The 11,431-nt window shown below is 42.8% G+C and overlaps 3 protein-coding genes across 7 annotated transcripts; 1 reads left to right on the forward strand and 2 right to left on the reverse strand.

Annotated features, from left to right (window-relative positions):
* Window positions 1–10: 10 nt before the first annotated feature.
* Window positions 11–6,899, forward strand: LOC125761523 (tetratricopeptide repeat protein 39C-like). Of its 5 annotated transcripts, none has more exons than XM_049422733.1 (8): window positions 11–346; window positions 1,622–1,968; window positions 4,045–4,532; window positions 4,612–4,974; window positions 5,050–5,419; window positions 5,510–5,661; window positions 5,738–5,870; window positions 5,935–6,899. In XM_049422733.1, exons 2-8 carry the CDS (start codon window positions 1,795–1,797, stop codon window positions 6,460–6,462), a joined length of 2,208 nt encoding a protein of 735 aa, XP_049278690.1. In that variant the 5' UTR covers window positions 11–346; window positions 1,622–1,794; the 3' UTR covers window positions 6,463–6,899. The 5 variants fall into 5 exon arrangements, with proteins under 5 accessions (XP_049278690.1, XP_049278687.1, XP_049278684.1 ...); XM_049422730.1 differs by having other exon boundaries at window positions 11–290; window positions 1,613–1,968; XM_049422727.1 differs by having other exon boundaries at window positions 11–290.
* LOC125761543 (glutamic acid-rich protein-like) lies at window positions 2,863–3,551 on the reverse strand. The gene has a single exon (XM_049422759.1). The coding sequence runs from the start codon at window positions 3,497–3,499 to the stop codon at window positions 2,960–2,962; it is 540 nt and encodes a 179-aa protein (XP_049278716.1). The 5' UTR covers window positions 3,500–3,551; the 3' UTR covers window positions 2,863–2,959.
* Window positions 6,900–8,500: 1,601 nt separating the features above from the next.
* LOC125764824 (solute carrier family 35 member G1) lies at window positions 8,501–11,369 on the reverse strand. Its single transcript, XM_049429433.1, has 3 exons — window positions 10,886–11,369; window positions 10,505–10,816; window positions 8,501–10,430 (listed from the first exon to the last, which is right to left on the reverse strand). Exons 2-3 carry the CDS (start codon window positions 10,705–10,707, stop codon window positions 9,593–9,595), a joined length of 1,041 nt encoding a protein of 346 aa, XP_049285390.1. The 5' UTR covers window positions 10,708–10,816; window positions 10,886–11,369; the 3' UTR covers window positions 8,501–9,592.
* Window positions 11,370–11,431: the final 62 nt, after the last annotated feature.

Raw genomic sequence — 11,431 nt, forward strand, 5'->3', positions numbered from 1 at the left:
AAGCTGCATGTGTGCGTGCTATGCACATCCCCTTCTATTAAAGCGTACCAAAACAGAGAGCCCTTCAAATGCCGGTTGAACGGGGAGAATAAAATTCAGAGCATAGGAACGGTCGCTCCGAATATGGATGACATTTGCCGATCCTGCCGACGAAGGAGCACCACGCGTTTACGCTGAACTGAGAGATTATCCATTGTTGTTAGCCAACCTCTTCAGGATGGAGCTGCAATGCGACGAATCCTGAACGTGTTACCGTAGGAAAGCATTCACCGTTTAGGGCTAAATCGAAGGTGATAGCACTTTCTGTGCAGATTCGTGGTTCCAAGTCCGTGTCCGTGGTATGATTGTGCGTAGTTTGGTCAGTGCGTAGATAGGCGTGTATCTTTCAGCCCAACGTCCCTTAACCTTATCCGTGGCGCTCTAATCATGGAACGGTACTTTAGTTAAGCACTGTAAAGTGTTAGTGACTGTGACATTGGATGACGTAGTCTGAGGTGCAAAAGTGTGAACCACATGTTATCAGCGGCCAGGGTGTTTCTTTTGTTGACGTCGGGTTTTTGCTTTACTCACCCAACTGGTTCCGCCCGAACTCGTCGTACGTACTTTGAGGTCTTGATGAATTGACCCTAGAAATGGTGGAACTGTTACAGTTGTGTTGTGTTTAATAGTGAAACCAAGGCTGGAATAAAAGAGTTTGGTGTGTTTCGGTAAAGTGCTGTGATGTAGACATGTGGACACGGGCCACACGGGTTGAAGGGTGTGATGAGTAGGAGCAGGTCTGTGGATGATTTTGGTGGACAAAGCGACGATGCTATATTTAAACTACGGACCACTCTACTACTCATGTTGTATGCATTTGTCACCGAATGCATTGAATATTCGATCCGAAAATCGATCCTAGTACACTTTGATTGTTCGCGGATTCGTAAGTTCTTGTATGCGTTGCAATTATGTCACTGTGGAAAAGTCCTTTCCAGTACATCCTTTCGGTTTCGGTCGATGAACATGTCTCTCTGTTTCCATTCTGCATATATAAATGGAGTTGAAAGCGACCAAAAAACACACACAATCTTAATCAATTATTGTACCGGGAACAATAGAGTTGTTTGATGTGATCGGAAATGAACCGGGTTTATCGTTCTGCCTTCTCATTTCCGACTGTTTTGCCGGGCGTAGCTATGCGCAAAAGTAAATACATATTTTCTATTAAACCTTATCGCCCCATGAAACCGACGGAAGAATCAAAAGTTAAATTTATTAAAGCTTTTTTTGTTGTATATTACGCAAAGCATAAAACCACCCAACGATACTGCAGAAATTTACGATTTGCAGATTTGCGTGTCATTGTGTAGTATGCGGTGCGCGTTCGGGCTCTTGGGGCAATTGAATCGATGGAACAACAATCAATGTCTTCTACTTTATGTATATTACATGGCGCAAAAGGAACTCGTAAGAAACGTGCTCAATGAACACGAATTCCCCATTATGCTGTTATCAATTTGTGAGCAAAAAAGGAAACTATTTCTGTTTAGTATACAACCTTTCGTAAACTAAACTGGTCATAATAGAGTTGCAATTCTTTTATAGCTTGACATATTGAATTGTTTAATAGTACTTCCAGACGTTAATTACTGCCGAAAGCATTTGTTATGAAACAATTTCACGTCAACGATAATGTTGCCGCGGGTAGTTTGAAAGAGTACTAATGAACAGAAGCGCGTCGGATCGGTTGGTTTGAATTCGTTGCGACAAGCGTGCGTTGATGCGTCACTTACGTACGGAACCTCTTGCAACATGTGTGCTGCTACCGTGCGAGAAGAAACAATGGACAATCTGAAGGATTGGGAGTACGTCAAGCAGGGCATCACCATGTGGCTTAACAATATGCCTAAAGCGGCCGAGGATAGCTTTAAGGATCGGCCGTCCAGTGTTCACATTGTAGCAGGACATACATTCATATCCTTTATGGTAAGTAAATAGTGTCGTTCAACTCGTACCAGCTTCCAGTTTAGGGTAACGACGCAAAAAGAGCAAATTGTGCTTGCTGTATCATTGTGATACACAAGGAATAAAAAATCATATGCAGCTATTTTGTATACAGCGACATTGTTTTGTTATGCTACGAAAAGACGATAACACTAGGTAGTTTCCACTGGACAGACAAAATCTCAACTGCAAAACAATAACAGACAACAGAACAATAACTTTCTGAATAGCAATTTCCCTCAGCAGTGAAGACGTTGTACAGGATGTTAATGATAGGAAAAAGGTTGTCAGAAACAATCATCCAGCAAACGTTAAGTGGAAATAGCATGGATTTAAAAAAGCGGAACGTGCTACGGATGAAATTCGCCGAAGAATAGAGCTTTGGTTCCTATGGTTATGGTGATGTAGCATTTCAAAAGCACAGCAACGCAAGGCAAAGCATGCTACGTTTTTAAACCATGGTGAATTCAACCTGGCGCCTCCATTTCACACATGTGTAGCTGTGTGAAACTGTGCGATTTCAGTTGTGAACAATATAGCATCTGGGTGGAATGGATCTGCGTCCCACACATTCAACTTGGGAAGTGTCATTTGATAAATTGCTAGAACATTAATGGTGTATACCAGGTTGTGCTAGACAATTCGTCCCAATCTACACGCGGCTCTAGGTGTCACAATAGAAGCTAGACCCCTTTCATCATGGGTACACCGAAAGCGACATAATTGTTTGCACTGCACTCTCGCAGTTGTTCTGGCGAAGCGATAAGTGTGATAGAGACACAAACATAGCAGCAGAAGGTGCCTAATGAATCCGGTGCGACAAAGATTAATTACATCCTTCTGCTCCCATAGAAACCACATCAAAACTGTCCAGGCTTGCAGGGGAAAAATGGATTGAAATTTTATTGTATGGCTTTTTGCATTGGTTTGCTTGATCTACTGCTTTAACGTATTGGTATTGCTAGAATCGTATCTAGAGTACTAGCCGGGGTAGAACTCTAGGGCGGCGATTCCAAGGACGACCAACCCACGGACGACGAATCACCGCTGGGCGAACACGACGGGCAAGGAGCGCAGTTGCTTGGAGCCGTCCGACTAGATACCGTTTCAGATAGTCCAACTCCTGCTGGCGTTCTTCCAATTCCTCCGCAATCTGGCGTGCCTCTTCAATTTCGTCGCTTTCGTCCGATTCGACCGAGTCATCCGGTTGGTCATCATCATCATCATTATCTTCCTCTTCTTCTTCTTCGTCTCCTTCGGGGGCTACATCATCTTGTTCATCATCTTCCGAATCCTCTTCTGGCGCAGCTTCTGATTGTTCATCCTCACTTGGTGGTAAAGGTTCTTCGGCAATGTCCGGTACAATGTCTGATTGGATGGGAGCTTCCGGTTGTTCTGGGACCTCAAGATCCGCTGGCAATTCTAGATCCGATGACACTTCCGGGGCACTTTCTACCTCAGCACCCACGACCAAACCGACACAGACAACGAGAGCAAAGGCAATGATCTTCATGATGCTTAAGTAGACACTATCATGCGTACTGTCCCTTACAGTAAAAGATGGTCCGCTTTTTATAGGGGCAATTTAGTGTCGTTTTAAGGTAGATTCAGTTCCCCACTTGAAAGTGTGGTTAGATACACACAAAACAACCGATACCGTTTACCTTTCTTCGTACGTATATAGATAAAATTGAATTGTTGATGAAGTAGATGTCTTGTACTTGTGAAGCACTTTAGCAGGTAAACCCAATACGACGATTGCTCACGTTTCGGTGCGTTTCATGTATCATATATTAAACACTACCGAACGTGACAAATAATCAGTGTGATTTTCCATCAGATGATTCCTCTCTGGAGCTGAACGGCACGATACGCTACGCTCATGCATTATTGAGTCCAATTTTCTTTTACTGCTCTCCATTCGGATGTCAGAACGGGTCTGATCTTTAGGATGTTTAGGATTTTCCAACGAAACGAATTTCATGCAATATTAAGCACATGCTTCGCGAATTCTTGCACAGTTTTCCAACTCAATTCGTCTTGTCTTCCGTTTCACAGAACGCCGTAATTTCGTGGGAAACGGAAAAGATGAATGACGCCCAGACACGCCTACGAGAGCTCGAAAAGCAGTGTGCCGGTGATGTCGGATGGCTAAAATCGGTCCGTTCGAAACTGTTTGGGTCTAGCGAGCCTCGAAAATCGCTTACTGAGACACTGGAGGAGCAGATCATTTTGGCCGACAGTCAGCTCTGTCTAGCGATACTGGTCTCGTTGGGACAGGATATAGGCGGGTTCGTTAAAGGCGGATGGTTGCTACGAAAGGCTTGGAAAGTGTACCAACATACGTATCAACAGATTTATCAGCTGTATTCCGAGACGCTGGACAGTGATGGGGACATGTCCCTTCCCCAAGCTCCGTTACGCCACCAGCTACCAAAAAAGGATGGCGGTTCGGGGATGAGAGTGTCGCTCGATCTGGGAACTCCTTCGTCTACGGATTGGACAGTGCCGAACTCCACTCTTCAGTCTCCGGACGATAGCAAGTGGTAGGTGTGTGTGTGTGTGAGTTTGAGCGGTTTTACAACTACAGAATTTATTCGTTTTATTTACTGTACCTGCCATCAGGTCATCACAATTGGAAGCGTTGCGCAAATCGAAAACAACAACCTTCGAGCTTACGGACCCTTTCAGCGAAATGGCCTCAAGTGAATCCGACCCAAGCGGAAGTAGTGGCAGTGTGAAAAAGAGCTATACAACGGATTTTGTGGGAATTAACAGTCCATCAGGTCCATCAGGATCGAGTACTGAGTCACTGGAGCACGGCGTACCTTTCGGGATGGGGTGCAGTACTGTTCCTCGAGAACGGTTAACTTTGGACCTTAACCAGGGCAAGGAGCGACGAATACACGTACCGAATGGAATGCCGCCCAGGGCATCCACAAGCTGGCGCTCATTAACAGCCCCCTGTGAGCCAGGTCCTAGTGAAAGGTAGAGTGCATTTGGCGCTTGTCCGAAGACACTACGTCCGAAAACTTAGACAAAGCAAAAACTCTTTCTTTTCAGAACCATACATCCAGAAGATATTCATCGGTTAATGGGCGCGATCAGCTTTGGGTACGGCGTGTTTCAACTGAGCATATCTTTGTTGCCGCCGAGTTTGCTGAAATTGATCAGTTTTCTCGGCTTCGAAGGTGACCGGGCGATGGGCATTGCGTGTTTGAGTTTTTCCCGCCAAAGCAACGATATGCGAGCACCATTGGCCACGCTGGCTCTGCTCTGGTACTATACGATTGTTACGCCGTTCTTTGCACTGGATGGGTCGAATCTGAGCTTCGAAATTAGTGCCGCACAGGAGCTGATCGATGAAGCGAATGGTCAATTTTCCAAATCGTCGCTTTTCCTTTTCTTTCGGGGTCGTGTCGAGCGACTAAAGGTAAGCGTAGCATGGGAGTAGTAGTGCTAGTAGATAATAGTGTAATGATTGTAATTCTCTTTATTTTTTCGCTTTCCATTTCCGACACAGTCTAACATTCAGGATGCAATACGTGCCTACGAGCTGGCGTACCGTTCATCGGCACAGCGGGAGATTAAATTGCTGTGTCTTCACGAAATCGGATGGTGCCGGCTTATACAGCTAGACTTTGGTACGGCGATGAAAAATTTCAACGAGCTGAAGTGAGTTTGCCTTTCAAACGGTGGAATATCAGTACAACCGACACCCACTTATTGATTGTCCGTTCTTCCGTTCTAGACTGTGCAGTCAGTTTTCCAAGAGCTTTTATTCGTATCTAACAGCAATATGTGAAGGATCGTTCGGGCAGTTTTCCAATCTCGTCAAATGGCGGACGGAAATACTGGAATTGATTAATCGCTCTCCGCAGAAGGTAATTGTTGGGCAAAAAAAGGAAAAAAGTGCACTTGTTTAATGATTAATCATACGGTTCGTAGGAATCGCAAATTGAAAGGTACATATTTCGACGCAGCTTAAAGTTACCGCGTGCGGAAAGTGGCGAACAACCCAAATACAGAAGCACCCTCTACTGGAAGTATCTTGTGTTCGAGATGCTGTTTTTGTGGAACACACTAAGCAGCTGCAATGAGGAACAGCTGGAAAGCATGATTGCCGACTGTTCGCAGCCGACAGATGCATTCAGTGAACCGATGGTCGGAATCTCCCGCCTAATTTTAGGTGCCTGTTTGAGCTGTCTCGCGCGTTACGATGAAGCGATTCGTGCATTCCGTGAGTGCATCGCTATGAGAGAAAAGCTAGATAACCAGGATCAACAGGATACGCACATTTCAGCGTTTGCATATTACGAATTGGCCGTGCTTTTGCTTCGACAGCAGCAGCACGGCAATGATGGCGCAGTCGAAGCACATCGATTACTCATGCACGCGCAGCAAACCTTTAAAAACTACGACTTTGATAATCGCGTCAGCGTACGCATTCACACTTTGCTGAAGAGGTTGGATTAGGGTTGGCGGTTCGGGGAAGTGCTTTTTTAATGTTAGAGACGATATTTTTTCATGGTGCCTTATTTATTGAAACCCCAAATAGACACACACACACACTTTTAGGGCATAATTGGTAGGAAGATATTATGAAGATTGGAAGCTTTTTGGTAGCAACACGCTTACGTACATACTGGTACTCTTGCTGGTCAAGGAAATCAGATAGATAGCACTAGTTAGAATAGCATTCTATATTAACAAGAGCTGAAGCAAAATAGAATAGCAACGTTGTTGATGATACTTCCTACTTATTCCACAACACAACAAAAGGTTCAACAATCGCCAAGGGCAAGAAAGCGTCAACCGGAAACAATAAATTTTATACAATACCAGTTACAAACACAAATGTTCAACTGTTAATGTAGATTAAATTGTCCAAATAAAATTGAATGCTAAAAAGAGGGGTATGTTTTAACTGCATAAGCGAACTAGCGGGCTAGTCTGAAGGACATGAAACGGGATACTTTTAGGATATTTATTATCCTACTTCGAGGCGGATAATCCACTACACAAACTAAGCGAAAAAAAAAATTATTAAAATAAAAAAATATTAAATTTTCCAAGGCTATAGCCTTGATTTTTTTGAATAATTTTGCAAAATTTTATAAATTGATTTATTTTAATGCCAATTGGTTGCAATAAGTTTCGTTTCACTCAAATAATGTTTTAAATAAAAAAAAGAATAAAAATAATAAAATTTTTTGAAAAAATTATAAATTTGTCAATCTACTAAGGCTCATTTTTGCACCAAGTTTTGCCTATAACTCGGTCGGTATCCAACGAATCGCCAATCTTTAACCTGTGGTCGATAGATGGCACCCATGGCTACATTTTCTTCTTGGACGGCCATGCCCTCAGATGTCTGTGCCAGAAGTTGTTCGAGGAACCAAGTTCCATACCCTGTTTGAGGAAATGTAAAATTTTCCTCATTTTTGCACCAAGTTTTGCCTATAACTCGGTCGGTATCCAACGGATCGCCAATCTTTAACCTGTGGTCGATAGATGGCACCCATGGCCACATTTTCTTCTTGGACAGCCATGCCCTCAGATGTCTGTGCCAGAAGTTATTCGAGGAACCAAGTTCCATACCCTGTTTGAGAAAATGTAAAATTTTCCTCATTTTTCACCAAGTTTTGCCTATAACTCGGTCGGTATCCAACGGATCGCCAATCTTTAACCTGTGGTCGATAGATGGCACCCATGGCCACATTTTCTTCTTGGACGACCATGCCCTCAGATGTCTGTGCCAGAAGTTATTCGAGGAACCAAGTTCCATACCCTGTTTGAGAAAATGTAAAATTTTCCTCATTTTTGAGTAGTTTAGCAAAATTTATAAATGTGATATTTTTTAATGCGAATTTGTTGCAATATGTTTCTTTTCGCTCAAATAATGCTTTAAAAGAAGAAAAGAATAAAAAATCAGAAAAAAATTTAAAAAAAAATTTCAACTCGAAAATTTCATAAGGGGTACGTACCCCTTGCCATTTTTTTGAGAAATTTTGCAAAAAAAATTAAATTGATTTATTTTGATGCAAATTGGTTGGAATAAGTTTCTGTTCACTCAAATAATGCTTTAAATAGAAGAAAGCATAAAAAATAAGAAAAAAATAAATAAGTTCTAAAAACTTGAAAATTTCCTAAGGGGTTAGCCTTAGCTTTTTTTGAATAATTTTGCAAAATTTTATAAATCGAATTATTTTAGTACCAATTGGTTGAAATAAGTTTCTTTTCACTCAAATAATGTTTTTAATAAAAAGAAGAATAAAAAATAATAAAAAATCGCACATTTTCGTTCAACTCACTTATTTACTCTTTGCAATTCGACTCACCATGGCTACATGCTTACACTCAAGAGTGAGTAAAATGGCCAAACCTTTACTTATACGCTTATGCCGGGATTTTTTGATGACACCGAAATGAGTCGTTAAACGAGCTGACCCCTAATAACGACTCATTCACTCTGAGTTGATTCACTAAAAAATGTTGTTATTCTCATCTCTAGTTTGTTTCATTAAAGAGAATTTATTTTAAGTAATAGTTTATGGTTCTTGTTGTTCAACCATTTTTTTATGCGCATCATTTATGGATACATGCGTGAAGGAACGTGTGGTAAATTGGAATGATGCCCTAAATCCAAAGTAAACCAAAGTATTTATCAAAACTCTTTACTTAACACCATCTTTGGCGGCATGAACGTGAGACCACTTTTAATCACAATGCAGTTTTATTAGACTATTTAATATTTCATATTACAAGAAACACGGACAGAAACCTGTTTCTTCTTCTCTTTTTGTTTGGTGACAAGCGTTTGAGTTCTCCTAATATCGTGATGTTTAGTTTTACTTTGCTGATGTCCTTTGAACGTGACGGAAAACGTTTTTGACTAGAATCATAACATGCTCTATTCTTGTCTCTCTCCCTCTCTCTATCTCCACTGCAGGCCCTCTTCCTTTAGAAAACTTTAGACCCCGAACAGGGTTTCAACCGTGTAGGGATGGTCGCAGAATTCCAGAAGGAAAGTCACCTTCCCTTCCCCTTCTGCTCTGTACCACCACCGCAAAGGTAAATGTAGTTTTGGAAAGGTCGAGGATGCGCGTAAGTTTTGTGGTTGTTTAGTGTTAGCGTTTAGATCCCATTGCTTGTGTTAAAACAATGAAGGAAAGCAATTCCATAGTTGAATAATGTATCGTTAAAAATATCTCTTATCCACTTACATTCTGATTTTGGTCGTCATAAAGTCTTACAGTTTATCATTTTGTTGGTTTTTTAAATGCTCCCCATCTCACATTGATAATCCGTCCATCGTGCGGAACCGCACATCAGCACGTGATAAAAGGTGGATGCGAGCTTTGCTGGTTTGTTAATAGAGAGATTGTAAGTGACTTAAAATTGAATGATTTTTAATGGTAATTTGTAATGCTGGCTGTACTGTTCTGAACTATTCGAGTGCGTTGCATCTTCGTCCGGGACATTTCTTATTATAAAACGAGGTTTTGCAATGAACACCGTTTAAAGGTGATGAAGTTGAGCCATAATGATGATGATGGGGATGCTGTGGAAACATATGGGGTAGGTGTAGGTGTCTTACAACTATCTATTCCAAATACAGGAAGTGCAATTTTTTCCTCGTTTCCGAGTCTCTCGGCAATGCTAGGGCCCATTTGCGCAGTCCGGATAATACCACCGAGCTGACCACTAGCAGTGCACCAAGCACGGAGTAAAGGCTGGGCGTTTCCTTGAAAAACATGATCTGCCAGATGAAGGCAAACACGATGTCGGCCGATCGCGCGATTGCTACAGGACCAGCCTGTTCGTACTGCAGTGCGAGCGTCAGCAGTATTTGGCCACCGAAGCTGAACAGGGCCAACGCTATAACAAGAAAACGATCCGTTCCACACAGTGGCCAACAGAGTGCCCCAATGTAGTAGCAAACTACAAGCGTGTAAAGCAAGGCAAAGGCGCCAAAGTTGGACATGATAACAGAGAAGTGCAATCCTTTCAGGGCACGCAGCAACACGTACGCGTTCGCTCCGAACAGGGTCGACGACAGGGCTGCCACCGGGCCCCAGATGTCGTAACTGTTTTCCATCACCTGCTCGTCCACTATCGACACCTGATTGTCCCCAAAGAGGAACGGTGGTTTGGTGATAAGCACCACACCGATCAGCGTCAGGACGATCGTGATAACGTTGAACATGCCGCATGCCTCGCGAAGGAACAGCCGTGCAAAAATGGCAACGAACACTGGCGTGGAGAAAATGATAACCGATGCATCCGCTAGCGGCATGTGGCGGAAAGCGTAAAAGCTAAGCATAAGTCCCGTTGTTCCGACAAAACATCGCAGCACTAGTATGATACGCTTGCCTTCCGGGAAAAAGGTTTCCTCGCGGTATATTGCTATTGGGATCGATGGAAGCAGCACTCCGATGAATCTGCAAGGAAGGAGCAAAAATCTGAAGTTGAAACAAGATCGAAAAGTTTAACGCCAAAGCCCATCGGTACGCACCTGAACGTGGCCAGCTCGATAGGATTAACGTCAACAAGTCCTTTCACAATGACGGAGCAAAGGGAAAAGAAAAACGAAGAAACCGTCGCAAGGATGATGCCCAGATAAGGGCATGAGCATTGCAACCATGACAGGGACGGATGGCGTGTAGTGCCCTGCAACACACCGTCCACCAGCTGTTGCAGTTCGAGATGTTCGGGCATATCTGTGGCAATATATTAACTCTGGCCTTCCGTGTCGATTTCCAATTCGCTGTTCTAAGCGTTCTAACAATTCTACTCGCGATTAGCTAAAACCTTCCACGGCGTGGCACTGCAAAAAAGCGAAGTTCCGAAGGTTCATCAGTGGGTGTGGGTGTGAAATGCGCACCGATAAACAAACCTTCGTTTCGGTCGCATATTTTTCTACCACGGCGCTGACACAGGACGGAACCGAGTAGTGGAAGATTTTGTCGCACCATTAAATCATGTTTATTCGAAACACACTCAAGTCTGGGCACAGGTCACGCTCACGCAACACATTTTCCGTACCTATTTGTTATTAAACGGGATTCCACTGGTTCTCACCGTAAAGCTTAATGGGGAAAAGTGTCTGCTTCTAAAATCCTTCTGTTTTTTATATGAAAGCATTTAAGAATTCCTGAATCGATTACCGTGCGTGGAACGGAGGTTTGTTCAAAATCCTTTTTCACACCAATACACCCACAAATTGTCTGACGTTTTAGAACTACAACAAACCGTTGCACAAAATTGAAACATGTTTTTCATATAAAACCTTACGATTATTCGACGGAACTCGTGCGGAGTTGTATTTTTATCCCCAAAATTTATTACTTTAGTTTTTTAAAAAATCGTTCGTGAGCCTTCCAACTACATTTTCCTGTACAAATCGTCAGGATCGTCGAATCCTTCGAAATTCGAAAAGGAA

The sequence above is a fragment of the Anopheles funestus genome, chromosome 2RL (assembly GCF_943734845.2).
Source record: "Anopheles funestus chromosome 2RL, idAnoFuneDA-416_04, whole genome shotgun sequence".
Taxonomy (NCBI): Eukaryota; Metazoa; Arthropoda; class Insecta; order Diptera; family Culicidae; genus Anopheles; species Anopheles funestus.

Bases quoted from the DNA above. Each gene is read 5' to 3' on its own strand.
- LOC125761523 (XM_049422733.1), top strand. From the start codon at position 1,795: ATGTGTGCTGCTACCGTGCGAGAAGAAACAATGGACAATCTGAAGGAT. The intron at 4,533-4,611 runs GTAGGTGTGTGT...ACCTGCCATCAG, and splicing joins TCTCCGGACGATAGCAAGTG to GTCATCACAATTGGAAGCGT. The intron at 5,871-5,934 runs GTAATTGTTGGG...TACGGTTCGTAG, and splicing joins TTAATCGCTCTCCGCAGAAG to GAATCGCAAATTGAAAGGTA.
- LOC125761543 (XM_049422759.1), bottom strand. From the start codon at position 3,499: ATGAAGATCATTGCCTTTGCTCTCGTTGTCTGTGTCGGTTTGGTCGTG.
- LOC125764824 (XM_049429433.1), bottom strand. From the start codon at position 10,707: ATGCCCGAACATCTCGAACTGCAACAGCTGGTGGACGGTGTGTTGCAG. The intron at 10,431-10,504 runs GTGCGTACCGAT...CCTTCCTTGCAG, and splicing joins ATCGAGCTGGCCACGTTCAG to ATTCATCGGAGTGCTGCTTC.